Source organism: Oryzias latipes, chromosome 2 (assembly GCF_053564925.1).
Source record: "Oryzias latipes strain Hd-rR chromosome 2, Olatipes_Hd-rR_3.1".
Lineage (NCBI taxonomy): Eukaryota > Metazoa > Chordata > Actinopteri > Beloniformes > Adrianichthyidae > Oryzias > Oryzias latipes.
In genome coordinates this window covers 10,495,958-10,516,040 of record NC_136238.1, presented here as the reverse complement: position 1 = coordinate 10,516,040, position 20,083 = coordinate 10,495,958, and the positions used below count along the sequence as shown (strand labels likewise).

Sequence of the window (20,083 nt, the reverse complement as noted above, 5' to 3'; positions counted from 1 at the left end):
CCATCAAGCCAGAGGCTGGAGATGGATAACAAACAAGTGAGAGCAGGTTGGGCCTCGACTTGTCAATCAGAACTCTGAATGCATACCGCGCTGCAAACACGTCCGTATGCTGTCAACAAGTGTCAGGAGCCTCATGTTTCAGGCTTATGTTTCGCCTGCAGGGACACTCAAAACCCAGGAATTCCTGAACAAACCTTTGATTAAATAAAAAAAAATAAAAAAAAGGCGGTATAGAAAATAATAGGACCCAGTGTGCCTGATTGAAATGAAGCTGAAGCCAGGCCAGAGTGTAATAGCAGGCTTACGTGAGGCACAAACACAGGTGGAGTGCTTGATTTGTAAAAACAAAATAATAAAAAAAAGGTGACAACATTCCTGAGCACAGATGTTCCTGAGGAAGTGCCAGGCGTGAGCACGAACATGCCCTCACTTCCTTCCCCATCTCTGTAAACAACCGTCTACAAACACAAACAAAGCTTTTGTTCTCAATGAAAAACCACAAAAAAAAGAAGTCAGACTTCAAGGCTGTTTAATTTCAAACGTTAATATATTTGTTGTCTAATCCATAGTGAGCTATTCATCCGTCTTTGAGACTCCTGTCTGCTGAGGAGCCCCACAAGAGGGGACTTTTTTCTCTCCAAAATAAATATTTTTTTTTCCATTATAAAATAATAAAACCTTCAAATAAATATATATTTTTAACTTTACACTAGGCAATGTCGGAATTAGAAAATAAATTTTTCGCTGTACAATTTACACCAGAAAGGGCAAAAAAAAAAAAAGATTGACGTAGACTCCAGTGACTGTAAGAGCATCGAGTGACTGATTTCTAGAAACGTGGCTCTGCCTCTTTGGGGCAGTCTTCACAGTTGAAGTTTTCCTGTATGTACAAAAATAAAAGCATCTGTCCCAGTCAGCTTCTAATGTCCTACTTTACAAACAGTTAGTAACAGGAGTCTGCTCTTGGCAAACACAACGTATTAAGTGTTAAAAAAAAACAACAACAACAAGGCCATCAGTTTGGACTTCATTAGCAACGTCACTAATGGGGGCACTTGGGTGAGACGGAGATACTTTTGAGGACACTAGAAGAGTTCCCAGCCCCTTTGGTTCGAAGGTAAAACTCCCAATTCAGGGGCGAAGAATGAATTTCGTTAGATGGCTCTAATCTCTACGTTGGTTCAGTCAGTCTTGAGTCGGTCCATCAACAGCTTTGTCTCCGTTGGCTCAAAGCGGCGGAGTCTTCGCAGCGACAGCCAGGTCGGGCGCCTCGGTCGTAGCAGCTCTGGCACACGGCTACGCACCCTTTGGCCGGGAGGTAGCACAGCAGGCACGGGAAGAACAAGGAGAGGAGCGATACGGCGGTCCACCGGACGCAGCAGTGCGACTGCGTACACGAGAAGGGCTTATCCGCACACGTGTCTTCGTCATCGCTGGAGCAGTGGTAGAAAAGCGCCTTGACGCAGCAAACGCATGTCCAGTGCTCAACCGCGCTCCTCGCCGAGCACACGCACCGCCGCCCGCACATCCAGCAGGATGGGAGCATCCTTGGGCGGGTGCACTCGGGGCACGTGCACCGACCGCAGTGTGTGCATTTGCTGGAGTGTATGCCTTTGGGTTTAGAGGTTGCGTTGCCAGGTACGGTCACCACCTCTGTGAACCCGCTTTGTAAGGGCTTCAGCTCGTCCTGGTTCAGCTTGGAGGAGCGTTTGGGCTGGATTCTGATTATCGGTTCCACGCCGCCTTGACCGTTCAGTCTGTGAGCCGAAGAAGTGCTTCCCATGCTGGTCCTACTGCTGCCCTGAAATTCCTCCGCAGAGGAGACCGAACCATCTCCGTCTCCGTGACGCGTCAAGGAATGGAGGTTGCGGTGGTTTTGAGACCTCTCTTCCTGGATCTCCTGCTGCTCGCCCGTCCTTGAACCCGGTGGCGGAACAAAGTCGCTCTTCTGTTGGCGCTGCTGAGCAGCAGACGGTCCATCGGTGTAGTCATTACTGCTCCTGGTTACCCTGATCTGATCCAGAGATAGCACAGTTTGAGAACGCATCGAGTCTGGCGAGGCAGCGACGCTCTGCACCTGGCCTCTACCGGTGTCACCCGGCGTGCTCTCCAACTCGCGGCGCCCTCCTCCCCCATCGCTGTCGTTCTGACTTATGGAATCCATGTTGGGACTGAAGGGGCTCCGCGGCTGGCAGGGGACACATCTGAAGTCCTGCAAATGAAAAGAGACCATTTATATCTGCATGAGATGAGCCATGCAAATGATGCAATGCAAATCTGATAGGTAACAAGCACATCTATGGAAATGTGTTCAAAACACACACACGCAGGTGTTTGGTTGGAGAGGTGAATCTGTTGGATTACACGGCATTCAGAGTTGGGAGGCACCATCTGTTTTTCCAGAATCGGGACAGAGTCGCCAAGCTACAGGTACAGAAGGTCTTTGTGCAGAAAAAAAAAAAATTGTGTTTGCTCGACGCCGCGGTAAGTTCCACAGCCGGGCTTCATGTTAAAAGGGAGATTTAACTTTTTCTGAGTGGTTTGTCTGGAATACTTATGGGTATTTATCTGCAGAAGACAGCAGGGAGCATCTCTGATGAACCAAGGCCACCAGAGGAGCGGCTCGCCGCCACCAAAGGCAAATCGAGCCTCCTGTCGAACAAGAATTCCGGCAGAAACGGCAAAAAAGGACGCCAAACTACCTCAGTAACCAATCTGTCTACTGAATCTGCATGCTTTTCGAGTCAACTTCCTCTCACTGATCTGACAATGACCCGAGAGAAGATAAATCACTTGCAGCTGAATGCGAGGGCCAAAATCCGCTCTAGGCCTCGGCCGCTATTCTTCACTTCCTGTTGTCTTTCCGCTCTTTGTAACCAATGCATGAATCTGGCAAAATAATCCCAGTTTGTCCTCTTTAATGCATAATGGGATCTGCACGTTCATGTGCTCCTGTACGGCGGTCAAACAAAGCCTAAATAAGGGATTTGAGACTTTTTTTACAGGAGTTGGGGGAAGGGGGAGTGACTGGGTAGAGTTGGGTGGGATGCGGAAGCACCGAGCATCCATGAGGGTCCCTGTTAAGGTTCTTTTGGGGCCCGACGAAGGCCCCCGTCTGAATGAATCGGGCTGGACGGGGGGGGGGGGGGGGGGGGGGGGGGTTACAAGAAGATTTTTGCAGGAAAATAATTTACAAAATTATCAAAATTATCAAAATCAAAAACTGTTGGTACATGCAACAATCTATTTTTTAATGCTAAATTAGGCAAAAAAAGCTGAAACCAAAGACTAAATAAGTAAATAACAGCACGAGACCCCAATATTAACTGCCAAACCAAGGCGAAGAGGACATGCAAGAGTAGTTTAAAAAGTCTCAAACTGATAAAAGTAAATTGGTGCAGCCACTGCTAAAAACGCGTGAACATTTTTAAAAAACTGAGAACAAAAAGACAAGCTATTTGCAAAACTTGTTAAGGAAATGTTTAGAAAATATGTAATGCATAACAATTTAACGGAAAAAAAAAAATCAGTGGTTTTTATTTTACAGTTCAAATGATAAAAATAAATCAGAATGAATTAAAGCCACAAGGAATTGTCAAACCATACTAAAGAAAAGGGTAAAAGTCAGAAGAATGTTCAAATTTGGACAATTTTTTACCTTTAAAAATGCAAAAAAAGGCATTGTAAATAAAAACTTTAATACCAAAAAGGACATTTATATTTAATTTAAAACATCTGAGTAAACCTAATTGGAACTTAGTACAAACACTTAAAGACGTGATGAAGACGGAATATTCCACCAAAGAAATACACAAAATAAAAAAACTAGTTCATATTATAGTAAAAGCGTTTAACTTTAAGGAGAAAAGTTGCACTAGGCAAAGACAGGAATGGAGACTTTCCACAGAAAAGGTAGCGGTAAAAGAAGAGCCCACTCACCGAGCTTCCTGCACTTTTCGCTCCCTTTAAGGTCACTTCAGTTGGGGTTCGACGCCGCCGCTCGAGCGCTGCAGTCCGGAGAGCCGTCGGTAAAATCCATCGAAATACGTTCCCGCCGCATTTTCTTCACGAAAACGCAGCTCAATATCGCGTGTTTTTTTTTACGCAAGAACGAAACAAAAACAAAAAAGACCCAAAAGATAAAATAAAAAAAACGAAAGGAAAAGGAGGAAAACTTTGCACCGCTGCCGATTCAAAAATCCCTCCGCGAGAAGAAAAAAAAGAGGGAAAAAACTTTTTAAATTGTTTTTTTTTTTTTTTTTATCCGACAGACTCCGACGGTTTACTTTTTCTCGAGACTTGTTGTTTTTCTCCTCGCGCTTTCTTTCCGGAGAGGAGGTCGGGATTTGGGCTGTACATGGCGTCAAGCTGAAGGAGGGGTAGGGGTGGTGGTGGTGGTGGGGGAACAGAGTACTTGTTGTTGCAGCGGATATCTCGCATCCGGTGCGCCGCCATTGGCTGCTGAAGAGCAGCCCTTCACAGTCAATTATACCGCAGCTGTGGAGGCATGAGTCCCGGACTCCTCCAGTTTCTTATCGCCGGTGACCCACTTTTCAAAGCCCCCACTTGACATATCTCTTATGAGGAAATGAGCTGTCACGGCTTGGAGACATTTTAGGAAAACTAAACAGAGCTTGAGAGCAAAAGCAAAAAACTGCGTCACGTTTTTTTTTGGTTTCTTAAACTTTCCAAAAATATTGTTTTGAATAAATCCGCACCAATAAGTCTCTTAAATCCCCATTTTTCGATAATTTTTTTTAATAAAAATTCAAAAACTTTGTTCTTTAGAAAATATAAATTGTTTTACCTGTCAGCGCTGGATCCAAAGTCGACATTTTCCCATTAAAAGTTGTAAAAAATCTTATCAATGAGGCTCATTCAAACTGGCGTGGTTAATAATGTGGCAGTGCCCCCGCGTGGACGTTCAACGTCACTGCAGCCTTCCGTCATCAACAAGTGACGCAGTGGAATCTGGGAAATTTAAATCTAGTAATCTTTATTTATACGGCTGTTTAAAAGCAGACAAGAAAAGGACAAATTAAATAAATGTGAAATTCTGCCTGTTAAAAACTGTTTACTTACATCTATCCAAGGTATTCCTGTAAAAACATCTGTTACGTACCTTGGTATTCAAATCACTAAAGATATGCAATCCAGATGTTCTACAAATTTCTCTCCAATAATAGATAAAACCAAAAAAACCCTAAACCAATGGCTGCAAAGAGATTTGTCTTTGAAAGGCAGAGTTCTGCTTACAAAAGCAGAAGGAATCTCTCGTTTGACGTATGCAGCTCAATCTCTACAGGTTAATAACACAGTCTGCAATACAATTAATAGAATATTATATAACTTTCTATGGAGAAATAAAACTCACTATATCAGAAAATCTGTTATTTTAAATACCTCTGATAAAGGCGGTTTAAATTGCATTGATTTTACTGCCCTTAACAATACACTCAAGGTAATCTGGATTAAGAAATATCTTAATAATCCCACATCTATCTGGAACTTTATTCCACATTTTGTATTTTCAAAGGTAGGAGGCCTGAACTTCCTGCTGTGCTGTAACTATAGTATTCCAAAAATCCCTTTGAAACTGTCAAATTTTCATCAACAGGTTCTCTTAGCCTGGGCTCTGATCTACAAACACAACTTTTCTCCACAGAGTTGTATTATCTGGAATAACTGTAATATTGTCTATAAAAGGAAAACTCTGTTTTTAAGTAACTGGTTCAATAATGGTATAATTTTCCTCAATCAATTATTCAAAGAACCTGGATTATTATATAACTACTCAGAGTTCACTATGCAGTATAAAATACCAATAACTCCCAAAGAATTTGTAGTAGTGTTTGATGCCGTCCCGTCTGGGCTTTGCATGTTATTCAGGGGTTTCTACAGCGCTCATCCTCTGACTCTTCATCCTCCTGATGTGCTCAAATCTCCTCTGGGTAATTTCTGCTTCACTTCCGCTAAACAGTTGAACTCAAAAATCAGAGCTTTGTTTCAAGATAATTTAGTTTCTGTTCCATCAGCTATCTTTTATTGGGCTAATTTCACTTCTAACATTGATTGGAAAAAAGTCTGGTCTTTACCACAAAAATACTTCTTAACAAATAAAGTCAAAGAAATCTCTTTTAAACTCCTACACAGATTTTATCCAGCAAAGCATTACTTAACTAAATTTAAGGCTGACATAAACACCAGTTGTACTTTCTGCCAGAAACAACCTGAAACCTGCTCTCATTTATTCTGGTCTTGTGAATTTACATACAGATTTTGGAAAAACATTCACAAATTTATCACCGATTCTATTTTTGCTGACATACAACTTTATTATAAAAACATACTTTTTGGTTTTCATAGCTTTGATGTCAAAGACCGTGATGCTTTCTTTTGTGTAAACATGGTATTATTTATCGCTAAATTTCATATACACAAAAGAAAATTTTCCAATAAAAAACCGGATTTCTTTGTGTTCAAACTGGAACTGCAGCGTTATTTAAACTTAATTTCTGCTTCAAAAAATACAAAAGCTCAAAAAACAATTAGCATCTGTAATTCTTTTGGACTGCTGACATAGATTTACTCTCGCATTTTCTCTTTTCTCTTTTCTCTTTTTTTTTTTTTTTTTTGTTTCTTTTTATTTCTTATTCCCTTTTGTGTTTATTATTAATAATTAGTATTTTTTAAAGAATGCAACATGTTTGTTCTGTATTCAGAATTCTATTGTACATTATATGTGCATAATTGTTGTATTTTCTTGTTTTGTATGTTGCAATTGTTCAATAAAAAAAAAAAAAAAAAAAAAAGGACAAATTAAAATCGTAAAATCTTTATAAAATTTAAAGTACAACATACTAAATATAAAAAAAACACATTTAATAATTAAGAATATAGATTTAAATTAAATATATAGAAATTTATAAAAAATATTTATAATTTATATCACTTAAATATATTTAATGAATATGATAGCACATTTAAATGAAATGAAGAGAAACATAGAAAAGATAGATAAATATATTCAATAATAGTAATAGATTTCAAATAAATAAAATATAGAAATATATAGAATGTATGGAAAGAAATACACTTTATTATTAAAATACATTTTTAATAAATAAATAGACATTTAAGAAAAATACATTGAATAGTGTGCATACCTATTGTTAATTGCAAAAGACCAATAATATATAAATATGTGTAAGTGGCTTTCTACAAGTGCTATTGGAAAACCTGTTTTTAGAAGATTAATGTAATAAAAGCAAGTGGCACAATCAAATATGGCTTTGTGGGAAATATGGAATTAGGTGGTCTTTCATCATCCTAAAAGCCCGAGCTTGAGACATTATTTCATTCAACTTACCGGTAGTTCTTTTTTCCCCTTAGAAGATAACCTAAATTCCTTTTTACTTTTGTTCAAAACGTCTGGGGGAAATGAAAAGAAGCGATTCCTCTCAGAAAACCAAGAACTCTGACATCCTCCTTCTTTGTTCTCTGTAGAACCGATCAATTGCAGATGGAATAATGGTGTTAGAGCCACACAGAAGCCACTTTAATCAGAATAAAGTACCACATTGCAGGTTGATTTAAATTTGGGTCAAAAAGCTTTTCAGGTTTTTTTTTTCATTCATTGTTTTCTGTTTGTTTGGATAAAAAAATAGATAATTAAAAGGACTATTTTTTTTGAGATGGCTGTATTTTAGTGGAATGAGCTAACTGTTTGCCAAATGGATGGTAAGAGGTTCAATTCCATATATTGTGTTTCTGGAAAAAACATAAAACTGACTGTAGCGACAACTTTGGACTTCATTGTTTGGATTCTGTGCCGCAAAACTAAATGGCCCATCTCAACCACTTTCCGATAGACGGCGATGGGCGGGACAATCAAAGACCATCCACATAAAAATACGTGCATTTGACTGCTCACTTATTCAAAAAAAATCAGCAAACATCAAATGTCCCAAAAATTTGGAACCCAGAACGCACATAGGTTTATTTTGGATGCAAATTTGGACTTTTTCAAGAACTGAGCCAATGCAGAATTGTTCTCTTCTTCAACCTGCCTTTAGTAGTCTTTGGTAAAACCGCAACAATTAGTACTTTATGGTTTCCTTCAAATATGAGAATTAAATCTTTTCGTTCAACAACAAAAGTTCACCTCAATAGTCAGTTAGTAATGAGGTCCAGACACCGACTGCTCCAGAACCTTAAAATTGCTTATTGCTTTGACCGTCCTTTGTTATCTTAGTGATGTTTTTGGGATCATTGTCATGCTAGAAGACTCGGCCATGTTTCACCCTTAATGCATTCACTGATGGAAGGAGGTTTTTGTCCAAAACCTTGCTGTTCATACTGAAAACCAGCCCCAAACCATGATATTTCCACCCCCATGCTTCGTGGTGTTCTTTTGATGCAACTAAGGCTTCTTCCTCCTCCGAACACGACGAGAGGCATTTACACCAAAGTTCCATTTAGGTCTCATCTGATCACACAACATTCTCCCAGTCCTCCTCTGGATCACGGAGAACCTCAGACAGTTCTGGACATGTGCTGGCTTAACCAGGAGGACCGTTGAAACACTAGCTAAATGTTTATTTTCTGTACCATTATACAAACAAATTCATTCTTTTGGAGTTCAGTGAGGTTGCCTAGATTATTCTTTTACATTCTGTCTCAGACAGCTGAAGTGTATATATAAGGAGCATTACAGACCTCAATAATCTACCTAAATGAAACAACTCGCAGAATCTGTGACTTACAAATATTTTTTTAATTAGTGTGCTAAAGATTTTTTTTAAATGTAAAAAACATAAATGTTTTTTTTTTGTATTTCCCTAATATTTCATCATTTTATTCTCTTTGAAATCAAAGCACAAAAGTTATGATCACAGACAGTTTCTGTTTTCATAAAAAGCTCCAGCCCACAGCTTCAGTCAGTTTGGTCTATTAAACGGAAAAAAGAAACAGCAAGCCAAACATCTTTACATGAAAAAAAACAGAGACTAAAAAGAGAACCTGATGTCTATGTGCATAAAAAAAAAAAAAAAAATAGAATAAAAGCAAGCTACAAAATAAAAGCAGGCTAAAGTTTCACTCCGGTCATCTTTTGATCTATGTTCAAAGCGTTCCCAGTGGTCTTTTAATTACGATAACGCCTTTTTTATCCAAAAAATATAAAAAGATATGTCTGTTTTTAGGACACACTTTCTGCAGTGCAGCAGTAGTTCATTATTAAGGCCTGTTCACACCGGGACGAATTTCGCGCCGACATTTAACGCCTCGTGACTAAACAAAGGGCACCAATGTGAGTGTGCACACCGACACGAAAAACGCCACGCGTCAAAGCGTCATTTTTTTAAAAAACGCCTCGGGTTCGTTTTTATGGTTTGACGCGCCGCGTCAAAAACTATACGACCAATGAGAATGGCGCTTTTGGACACGTGTCTGGAGCTTCTCAATATACAGTAAAACACAACTTGGGGGCGCTCAAACACAAAACTGTCTTGCTGAGCACACATACGTCACGGTGAAGAAGATATACGCCAAGTACCGTCTACACTGCCGCGAAAAAATAAGACGAAGAAGATGCAACTCACTGACGGACATTCTAAAATATCCCCGAAAACGCTCATGATACATTTTCAGCTCTTGGACTAGTCAATAAAACTCCCCATGTTCTTCTCTTCTCGTAACTATGGGATGTACCCAAAATCGGCGTCTTTTCCGGCGTCTTTCATCATTCAACAGAACAATTATTTCTTCATCGCTAGAGCTACTGGTGCTTGAAATATTCATGTTTTCTTTGTATGATTCTGACAAGCGCGTAAATACTTGCTCTCTTCTTCTGAGTGAAAAGCGACTTTAAGAAGCCTAAAGTTGTGCAGCGCCACCTTGTGTACAGGGGTATTTCTGTTTTACATTAAGCGCCATCTAACGTCAGGGAATGAAATTGCATGTTCGCTCGGCTCATCATCAGCGAAAATCGCTTGGGTGTGAAGACAAAAAACGTGTTGAAAAACGCTGGCGAATAAGTTGGGCCGATATTCGTCCCGGTGTGTACGGCCCTTTAGTCTGTCGTGGGCGGGAGAGTTAGTGCAGAGGAAGCCCTCCCCCACTTCCCGTCATTTATCCGTCTACATCAGAGTGACAAACTCCAAACGATGCACAAATATATAAATATACTATGTAATGAAACATCAGGACATTTCTAAAGCGCGGCTGGCTTAACCACGACCAACGGCGGCCCCTGCTTCGTGGACAGAGCTCAAGAAGCACACGCTGCTGCCTAAGTGGGCTCAGACCCATTGACCCACAGCTGGCGCTGTGGCAGGACAGCTGGGTCAGACGGGGCGTTCCGAACTCGGCTCCGATCACGGACCGGCCTGGACTTTATGAAATGCTCCTGTTGGCCGGAGTGGTCCACCGCCGTGGACCCGGTGGGCATCAGAGCCGGCAGAAGCCTCGCTGCGCGCCGGGAGAAGAAAGACAGGAAAAACAAAGTGTGCTCACTGTAGTTCAACACAGTGACCTGCGTCTCAGAGGATGTCTGATTGGCCGTTCTGCGTGTCAATCAAGCAACATATTTACGCAGAGGATTATGATTTTTTGACAGATTTTTTTATCATTGCATACTTTTGTTTTTAGTATATTTATCTTTGATGGTCCGCTATCTACCGTTGCAATCATGAAGTATTGATTGCAACCAACATGATGAGCACCCCTGGTTTACATGCTCTCCTGCTGCCTTACAGCCCCTCCCAACCCCAGCCTAACAATACTGGTGCAACAAAAATGGGGAGCAATAGTGGAGCCATCCAGCTATACAGTTTCGAGTCAGATGTCAGCTCAGATGAGGAAAACAAAGACGTACACGCATCTCACTGTCCACAAGTGGATCCATCAGAACAGGCCGCAGCAGGGACCTTGTGGTCCGCCAACTCTACGCCACAACTACAATCTTTTTACTTTCCTTTTTACAGTATTTATCTGTCTGCTCCTAATTCACAACTATTTGACAAACTATACTCAGAAGTGCAATGACAAACTTTCTTTATGTCTATATGTCCTGCATCATCAGAAAAAGCCACAAGACATGTTAAAACACCAGAAACACAATTTTCACTGGAGTGGGTCCACGATTGACCCCACTTAGCCCAGAACAACAACAAGACGGACAAATGTGTCAAAAGCTGAACTAAAAACACTTATTCAGAATTTAAAAATATAAATATCATCACTTGGGTCTATGTAGCCAAAAAGGATATAGAATTTATAAATATGAAATCCAATATATTAATTAGCAAGAAACAAAAGATTTCTTATTTGATGAATGACTTTTTTCTAGTATGCAATCAGACTAATAACTCACTAATTATCTGAACATATGGATTTTTATCTGCAAATAAACAACTTTCTTTTATCTTTTTCTGCTTTTTAATGGGAGCCAATTACATTTTATGTCTAAATATTCTTATTATACATCATATTATATCTAATTTGAGTTTAGTTACTTAAATAAAGACAAAAAAAACAGGGTTATAGTTTTAATAATCAAAAGAATTGCAGTGAGTTGGAGCATGAACACAAACACCGTCCATTCCTGAACAGGGAGAGTCAGTCCTGCTCACCACATAAAAATACACTTCACTCAGGAAAAAAAGAAAAAAAATGGGGAGAAAATTGAAGTGAAAGCTGAACCCCCTGCCGCCGCGGGAGATAAACTGTCTGGATTGTTGAGCAGACACTGCAAATTGTTTGAAAAGGACTCCAAGTCCATCACACCTCCTGTCTGATGGCACACAGATGCAACTGGAGCTCTTAGGGTTGTGATGGGATCCTGTAGCCTGAAGACCAGGTTCAGTGGGTGCACTGACCCTTATTCTGAAACGGGTTTTGTGTTTGGACAAAAGCAAGAAACATCACCAATTGTATTCTTACTTTTAATAACTGCAATCTTAAACTTTTGTTGGCTAAACAATGAAGGAAAAACTTTTCTCTCCTTTTTTTCTTCCTTTATCATAATTTTTCCTGACTTGAATTTAGCTAATAAATAGATTTTAATTGCAAAAACTTTTTTACAGAGCTGATGAGAGCTTTGCTGCTGCTAAATGGGGAAGGGGTTTCCTTTACAACAAACATTTTGGTAACTCTTTATATTAAGACTCCTAAACAAGCTTTGTTAACACATTAACAAGCATTATAAATTAATTTATAGGGTGTTAGTAAGACATTTATTAGTACAATAAGTCTAATAAGGTTTATTAAATTACTTAGTTAACACATTTACAAGCATTATTATTAGGATGTTTTTAAGATGCTAATGATGCCTTTACTGATATTATAGGTGTTTAAAAAATGTGTCAGTGTTAATAAGCTTAATAAGATTTATTAACAACCTTTGTTAACAAATTAAGAAGTATTATTATTGTTTGGGGTTCTAGTAAGATATTTATTAGCATTATAGATGTCTCACACAAGCTTAAGTGTTCATAGGCTTAATAAGTTTTATTAACTAACTTAACAAATTAATAGGCTTTATTAATGTGTCAGATGCTAGGAAGATATTTATTAGCATTATAGATGTCTTGCAAATACCTGAAAGTGTTAATAAGATTTATTAACATCTAAAGTCAGACCATTGTCTTCTAAATCCATATTACTAAACTGCTTATAAACTTTACAAATGTATTAATTAACTTTGTTAATAGTTTAATAATTGTTTTGCAGCACCTCATCTAAAGTGTGGACGTTTTTTAGCACAAACAACCACAAAGCATAAAGATTGTAAAAAGAACTCTATGACATTAAAACAGACTAAACATACACAAATCGTTCTGTGAAAGATATATAATAATTTAATTAAGACAAATAAAAAAAAATAAAAAAACATATATACTGGTGTTGGATGACTAATGTGTTTAATGTTTAATGTGTTACCTAAGTAATTTAATAAACCTTATTAGACTTATTGTACTAATAAATGTCTTACTAACACCCTATAAATTCATTTATAATGCTTGGTTATGTGTTAACAAAGCTTGTTAAGGAATCTTAATATAAAGTATTACCAACATTTTTAGATCGAGAAACTTAATCTTAAAAGAGCAAAAATTAGAATGTTGTCAATATATTTTCCAGATTACTCAATTTTAACCAACAGAGATAGATAAATAGATCTTTATTTGTTATTGTCACAAGTATAATGATATCAAAAGAGCTTCCTGGTCATTCATACCTTTAAAAAAAATAACACCTGGTAAAAAATAGATAAAATAAAAACTACTATAAATAATAAATAATACATGAAAATACATGAAGTGCTTCAATATGTGTTTAAATTGTTAAAAAATGAGAAAAAAAATCAGCATCTTTGTCCAAATCATACGTTTATTTTGGAGCATACTGTATAAAATACTATAAATACTTTCAAATCCTTGTGTTTTACATGGTGTAGCACTTTTCATGTATTTGTTATAAATATATCCTTTAGCCCGACATGTAACTGTTTATAAAGATGTAATATTTCTGACCTAATAACACTCATATTTTATGTGCTGAGTAAACATCCCATAATCTATTTCAATATACATTTTCGGTTCTTTTTCTCTCAAATGTTTAAAATGTAATTAACATTTAAACAAAAACTTAAACATGAAGGAATCCTAATTTATCCAGGATTTGTATAATCTTGTGCCTTTAAAGACATCCATAAAAATAGGGAAAATGTTAACATTGGGCTTTTTAAAGAGTTCTATAAGCATCTACAAAAATGTTAGAATAAAACTGATTTATTTTTTGTGTAAAAAAGGCAAAAAATCAGTTGGACTTGCAATAAATTTGTTATGCCTAAGAATATCAGGGTTTACGGTCAGTTTTTTTTTTTTTTAGAAAAGGGTCTTATGTTTTAATAATTATTTGATGGAATATATTTGATAGTTTATACAAACGTTTTTGAATAAATGTTCGGTTCCTACAATTAAACCTGTCTAAAAGATTCTATTTCTTTAGTTTAAGAGGGATTTTTATATGCAAAAAGATTTAGATATCACTACTGTTAGTGAAGTAACCACATGCAGGAGTCAGTGGATTATTTGACACAGTTAATTTTTATAAGACAAACATATATGGAAATATATTCAAATTTATTCTGTTTCTGTTTTTTGCCCCGTCTCTGATGTTTAAAATCCCATCCAGAACTATGAGCTAATACCGCGGATCATCCGAGCTCTTCTTCTCCAGAGATAGTCTTTGCTCCTGAGACCACCTTCCCCTCAGCAAAAATGAAAAATTACACTCCCTGCCCGCAGTGGGTATAGGAATTAACCAACACGCCTCATTTTTCTTTGGCCAATTGTCTGCAAACTTGGACCTCCACCTCTCAGCACCTGCATCCCCTGCTGTGGACGGCCGTTTGTGTTAAGCTTATTATCTGCAGCGTGTGCAAAGTCAGCTAAATCCACTCCAGCTGGAGGAAAAGAAGTTCTGCGATTAGCAGTGTTACATGTACGGAAGAGATGCACAAGTGTGTGTGAACGCTGTGCTTTTAAATTAGACATTTGTGCAAACAAAAAGGACAGGATTGCACATATTCCCATTGATGGAGCAGCTCTACTGGAGAACAAGACGAGAAGAAGTGCCAGAAAAGGGGATAAGAGACGAGATGCTGTCTGATACTGAAATAATCCATCCAGTACTTTGCCCATGGATACAAGGGTTTTGTGCGGCAGTACAAAGTCTCTGAAATTGAAACCTGCATCTTATTGTCTCGCTGTGAAATGAAAGAAATAGAGGTGAGATTGAGATGGTGCAGAAATGCAGGAGATAAAAAACGCAGGTGTTGTGCTTTTCCTCAGGATTCAGGCCGTCCAGTTGGGGTCACTGTTGTGATGTGTTTAGAAAATTCTGTGGGAACGCTTTCTCCATCATCTTCGGGCTTTGTGTTTGGAGTGAGAGATGCAGGGGAAGCAGGGTAAAGAAACAAAGGAGCTGGGTTACTTTAAGAGGATTATTGCTGAATTTTCATCATGTGACTCAGAGGGTCTTGAAAGTTTTTCTGAGCTATAAGGAGCATTGGGGTTGATGATGGAGTCTATGCACAGGAAGAGTCACCTTTAACAGACAGTAAAGGTTCTTTTTGCAGATCGGAGACTCAAAATTGGGCAAAAATACACATTAAAATGACATGTATAAATAAATGAATCACTCCACAAAGACTCCTGTTGACACCAAATTCTCATTTCAGTTACAATATGTCTCAATTTAGCTTCACAGGTCCCCATCACCTCAAAGTTGTCTCAGTTTATTTGCACCTTTTAACCTATTGGAACCAAACGGGAAATACTCTGAGATATCTGCGACAGGTCACCTGCAGTTAGTCTTTCAGAAAATGCTTTCATTTGAAGGGATTTACAAGTATCTTACGATTTAAGGCAATGTGAATGTGTGGGGGTTTAGCGTCTTGCCCAAGGGTACAATTACTGCAAAGCCTGGGATTTTAATGAACCGATTGGCAGATGGCTGCTCAACTCAGTGAGCTACAGCCTCCCCAGTAAGTCAATCAGTGAACTCCATGTTCATATTAGCCCAAACTAAGCCTTGGGTCATTGGTGCAACACTGTTCAGTGCAATCCAAATGAAAGTGTAGCTAATTTGCACACATTCCTTTAATTTTGTGTCGAAGATGATCGTGAGCTGGTGTAGCTGTCTTTGCATACATATGACCCTACATTGCTCAATGACTGTTCTGTGTTAAAGTCCTTACATGCAATGGATTTCAGTGTTTTTCTAATAAATCTTTGAAATCCTGTGTTGCCTTTCTGTCATAGTTCTTTAATTCTATCTGGTAGGGATTACTTTAATCCTCATGTGATGGCAGAAAACAAACAAACAAAAACATGAGCAGGATTAATGGTTTGGTTTCTCAAATGGGGGACCGATAGCTCTGCCCACACTGTGGCTTGACTGGATTTCTCATCCGCATTCCTGATGAGGAATTGCCGTTGCTTTGCTTCTATGGCCATGATCTGGTTCAGGTTCCTTAAACCTGTGTAAAAATCTGTTTTTACACCGCACTCTCAAGAATAAACCCAACGGCTCAGCAATGTTATGAGGTCATAATAAATAGCCTAAGACTCTGGTTTCATCAGTTGTTCAAAAAACCTTTTTAAATTACGACTGAGGCAAAATCCAAAAAACCTGTGTCCTTTGACATAGTTTCTGCAGAGCAGCAGGAGTTCATTAGAAAATTTCGTATGAATTGTAGGCACAGAGAAAGCCTGCACCCCTTCCCATCATATCTGTGATTATATTCTCTCCCACTAGCTTACAGCCCCTCACAACCTCAACAAGGCATAATCGGTGCAACGAAAATGTTGAGAAACATTGGAGCTATCCTGCCACACAGTTTCAATCCAGCTCGGATGAGGAAAACCAAGACCTTCATGGATGTATTCGTCTGCTCCTGATCCACAATTATTTGAATAAAGAAATAATGAGAAATGAAATTTTAAGCTTAATATTCTTTATCCGTAAGGAAAAATACCACAAGAACATGTTAAAAACACCAAAAAACAGGATTTTAACTGAAGTGGGTCTTCAAACCTCACCAGAGTTCACTTGCAAGCAAACTGTGCTGTTAGACGCAGCAGTTTTGAGATGAGTTTAAGACTCATTGAACATTGAAATGTACCAGATATCCCTGTATAAAAGTGTCCTCTCTCAGTTTTAGAGGTGCTTTAAAAGTCAGCTGCAAAGTCATTGTGTGAGGACTTTGCAGACCACTTCAGGAGCAAGATTGATTCTGTCAGAATGAACATCATAAAAGAACAGAAAAGCCTCTCTATTGGTTATGATGGCTTGATTTTACCTGAGGAAGCACTGGACAGTTTTGACCTGGTTGAAGCTGCAACACTTGGTCGAGTTTTCTCCCAAGTTAATCCAACAACTTGTTTTTTAGACCCCATCCCTACATCACTTTTTAAATCATTTTATGGGTCTTTTGAGAGTGAGATTTTAAATATCATGAACTCCTCTCTACAGACGGGTATTTTTCCTGCTGCCTTTAAAACGGCAGTGGTGAAACCATTACTCAAGAAAACTAATTTAGACCCTTCAGTTTTTAATAACTACAGACCTGTGTCCAACTTGCCATTTTTAAGTAAGGTTTTAGAAAAACTTGTTTTTATTCAGCTAAACGAGTTTGTCTTACAAAACAACATTTTTGAGATAAACCAGTCTGGCTTTAGGACGAACCACAGCACAGAGACGGCCTTGTTAAAAATTGTTAATAATCTCAGGTGTGCCTTGGATTCAGGTCAGATCTCAGTACTAGTTCTGTTAGATCTAAGTGCAGCATTTGATACTGTTGATCACCTGATCCTTGTAAACAGACTTAAAAGTCTTGGCCTTTCAGGGACTGTTCTCAAGTGGTTCGAGTCGTATCTCATGGAGAGAAGCTTTATGGTAAGCATGGACACATATTTTTCTGGGGTCCATGAAATTAATTGTGGTGTGCCTCAAGGTTCCATCCTGGGCCCCTTGCTTTTTAACATTTACATGCTTCCTCTGGGGAATGTCATCAGGAGCCACAACATCAGTTTTCATAGCTATGCTGATGATACCCAGCTGTACATAGCTATGTCTCCTGATGACACAAGACCAATAGAAGCACTTTTTAACTGTATTTTAGATGTAAAATTATGGATGGCAAATAATTTTCTGCAGCTCAACCAGGAAAAAACTGAAATTTTAGTTATTGGTCCTGAAGCCAAGAGGGAGAAACAGTTTCTGAAGCTACAGGAACTTTCATTAAGTCATTCAGAAACACCTGGGTGTTATCTTTGACTCTAAGCTGACTTTTATCCCACATATAAAACAGGTGGTTAAAACTGGTTTTTATCATCTCAAAAATCTGGCTAGAGTCCGCCCACTACTCTCTCTTGCTAATATGGAGATGCTAATGCATGCTTTTATCATGAGTAAAATTGATTACTGTAACGCCCTGCTTGCTGGTCTTCCAAAAACAAATATTAGGAACCTTCAGCTTCTCCAGAATTCTGCTGCACGAGTTCTTACAAAGACCAGGAGGCGGGCTCACATCACCCCAATTTTAAAATCCCTGCATTGGCTCCCCATATGCTTCAGGATTGATTTTAAGATACTTTTAACAGTTTTTAAATGTCTTAACGGTCTTGCGCCTTCTTATTTATCAGATCTTTTAGTAAGATATAAACCCTCGCGGACCCTGAGATCCTCTGGCACTGGTCTGTTAACCATTCCAACTGTAAAAACTAAAACCTATGGAGAAGCTGCATTTCAGCACTATGGTCCCCGCTTATGGAACAGTCTGCCAGAGGGCCTGAGAGCCGCAGAGAGCATTGATACTTTTAAGAAAAGGCTCAAGACCCATCTTTTTAACCTGGCTTTTAGCTAATTTTTATTTATTATTTATTTATTCTACTACTTTTATTTATTTATTGTTATTTATCTATATGTATTTTCTATTTTTATTTTATTTCTTTATCCATTTTATCTTGTTTTATGAACTTGAACCTGATTTTTAACGTGTTATTTTAATTTACCTTATTTCAATGTTTTATCGTTTTTATCAATATGTTTACTTTTTGATTCTCAATTTTTATTCATTTCTATTTCTGGTGCTTCCTCAGCTGGAACCTCTCCCTCTGGGACGGCTGCTGTTCAGCCACTGCGGCTCTGGGTGGGGACCTGCATCACCGCTTAGCTGTGGTGGAGTGGTCCCCGCCTGTGATGTTGCATTTGGCTGTCTATGCGGCTGTTCACAGGGGGGGAGGTTCCAATTACCGGTACTAGCGTTTCCCGCATCATGTTTTTGTGCTCAGCATATGTTTTACAGCCTATTTTTCATTGTCATTTTCCATCAGTTAGAGAGTGGGAGGTGTGAAAGGCGTGGGGGGCTAGGTACGGGGAGGGGGGCCCTATTATTTATTTATTTATTTATTAATGCTTGCTTGTTTTTATATTTTGTTGTTTTAATGTAAAGCACTTTGTGTTATATTTTTATATGAAAAGTGCTTTATAAATAAAGTTTGATTTGATTTGATTTGAAGTGCTGTGCAAACCTTGTGGTGAGTGATTAAAATAAGCCCCATTTTGTGTCCTGCACATCTAACCTTGTAGTCTAACTCCTGGTCTGTTTCAATTTAAATTTTGTTTGTGATGTGGTCCAGCAGAGGGATTGACAGACAATTGCAGTGTCATCCACCTGTGGTATTTAGTACCATAAAGCTGGATATCATCAATTTTCGAGCAAATGTTCTCTGACGAGGCACAAAAAGAAATGTGATCATTGAATTCAATCAGTGTGTAACCTGCACCATTATTTCCCCGGTATCACAGTGTGTGTGTGTGTGTGTTCAGAGTGGTAGAAACATGTTCCTCAGCTTGGCTGAAATTGCATTTGTATCCAATGAAGTGAGAGTAACACTGACACATAACCAATTTAGCAGAGCGACTACCTTAAGGGCGTGACACTTTGCAAACTCTTTTCTCTATGATTCCATTTTATAGTCTACCAAGCAGTTCTTGTGTGTAATGATACCCGCAGGCTAACGCGTTAGAATGGTAATTTTTTAATAATTGTAAATGACTGAGTGGAGAAACTTGAATATGGCGAAACTAAGAAGGAAAATCAGAGAGAATGTATTTGATTGTCATGGCAACCTTTCTGGCACAAAGACCCTCGCTACTGCATAATTTTGTTGCTCTCCAGGGAGCTGGATAAACTGTGAATATAATAATGTGATAATGTATCTGACAAATAAACGAGGTGTGATGCAACGGTGTGCTTTGTAGGTTGCCAGCTGCCCTGATAGTAATGTGTTTCTGTAATTTCCTGTTCAAGGGAGGAGGATGTCCCGACCCAGTGAGTGCCATTTGTCAGAAACACAACTGTGGGACCGTTTTTGCATGCATTTACTTTGTGTACTAGGTGTTGATATCATTGAAGATACATAAACAATGTTCCCATTGGTTAAAGAAAATATAAAATCTTGTAGGTTCAAAGCTTGGATGAAGATGAACAAAATGACCTCATAAGCAA

At 38.5% G+C, this 20,083-nt stretch overlaps 1 protein-coding gene and 1 long non-coding RNA gene across 3 annotated transcripts in view; both read right to left on the bottom strand.

Annotated features, from left to right (window-relative positions):
- LOC144984175 (uncharacterized) overlaps positions 1–20,083 on the bottom strand; it is a 421,174-nt gene that overhangs the window by 49,925 nt on the left and 351,166 nt on the right. The gene's annotated exons all lie outside the window — the stretch shown is intronic.
- Positions 513–6,804, bottom strand: spry2 (sprouty RTK signaling antagonist 2). Of its 2 annotated transcripts, XM_023965699.2 has the most exons (3): positions 3,940–6,804; positions 2,089–2,212; positions 513–2,014 (listed from the first exon to the last, which is right to left on the bottom strand). In XM_023965699.2, exons 2-3 carry the CDS (start codon positions 2,134–2,136, stop codon positions 1,205–1,207), a joined length of 858 nt encoding a protein of 285 aa, XP_023821467.1. In that variant the 5' UTR covers positions 2,137–2,212; positions 3,940–6,804; the 3' UTR covers positions 513–1,204. The 2 variants fall into 2 exon arrangements, with proteins under 2 accessions (XP_023821467.1, XP_004066633.1); XM_004066585.5 differs by having other exon boundaries at positions 513–2,212.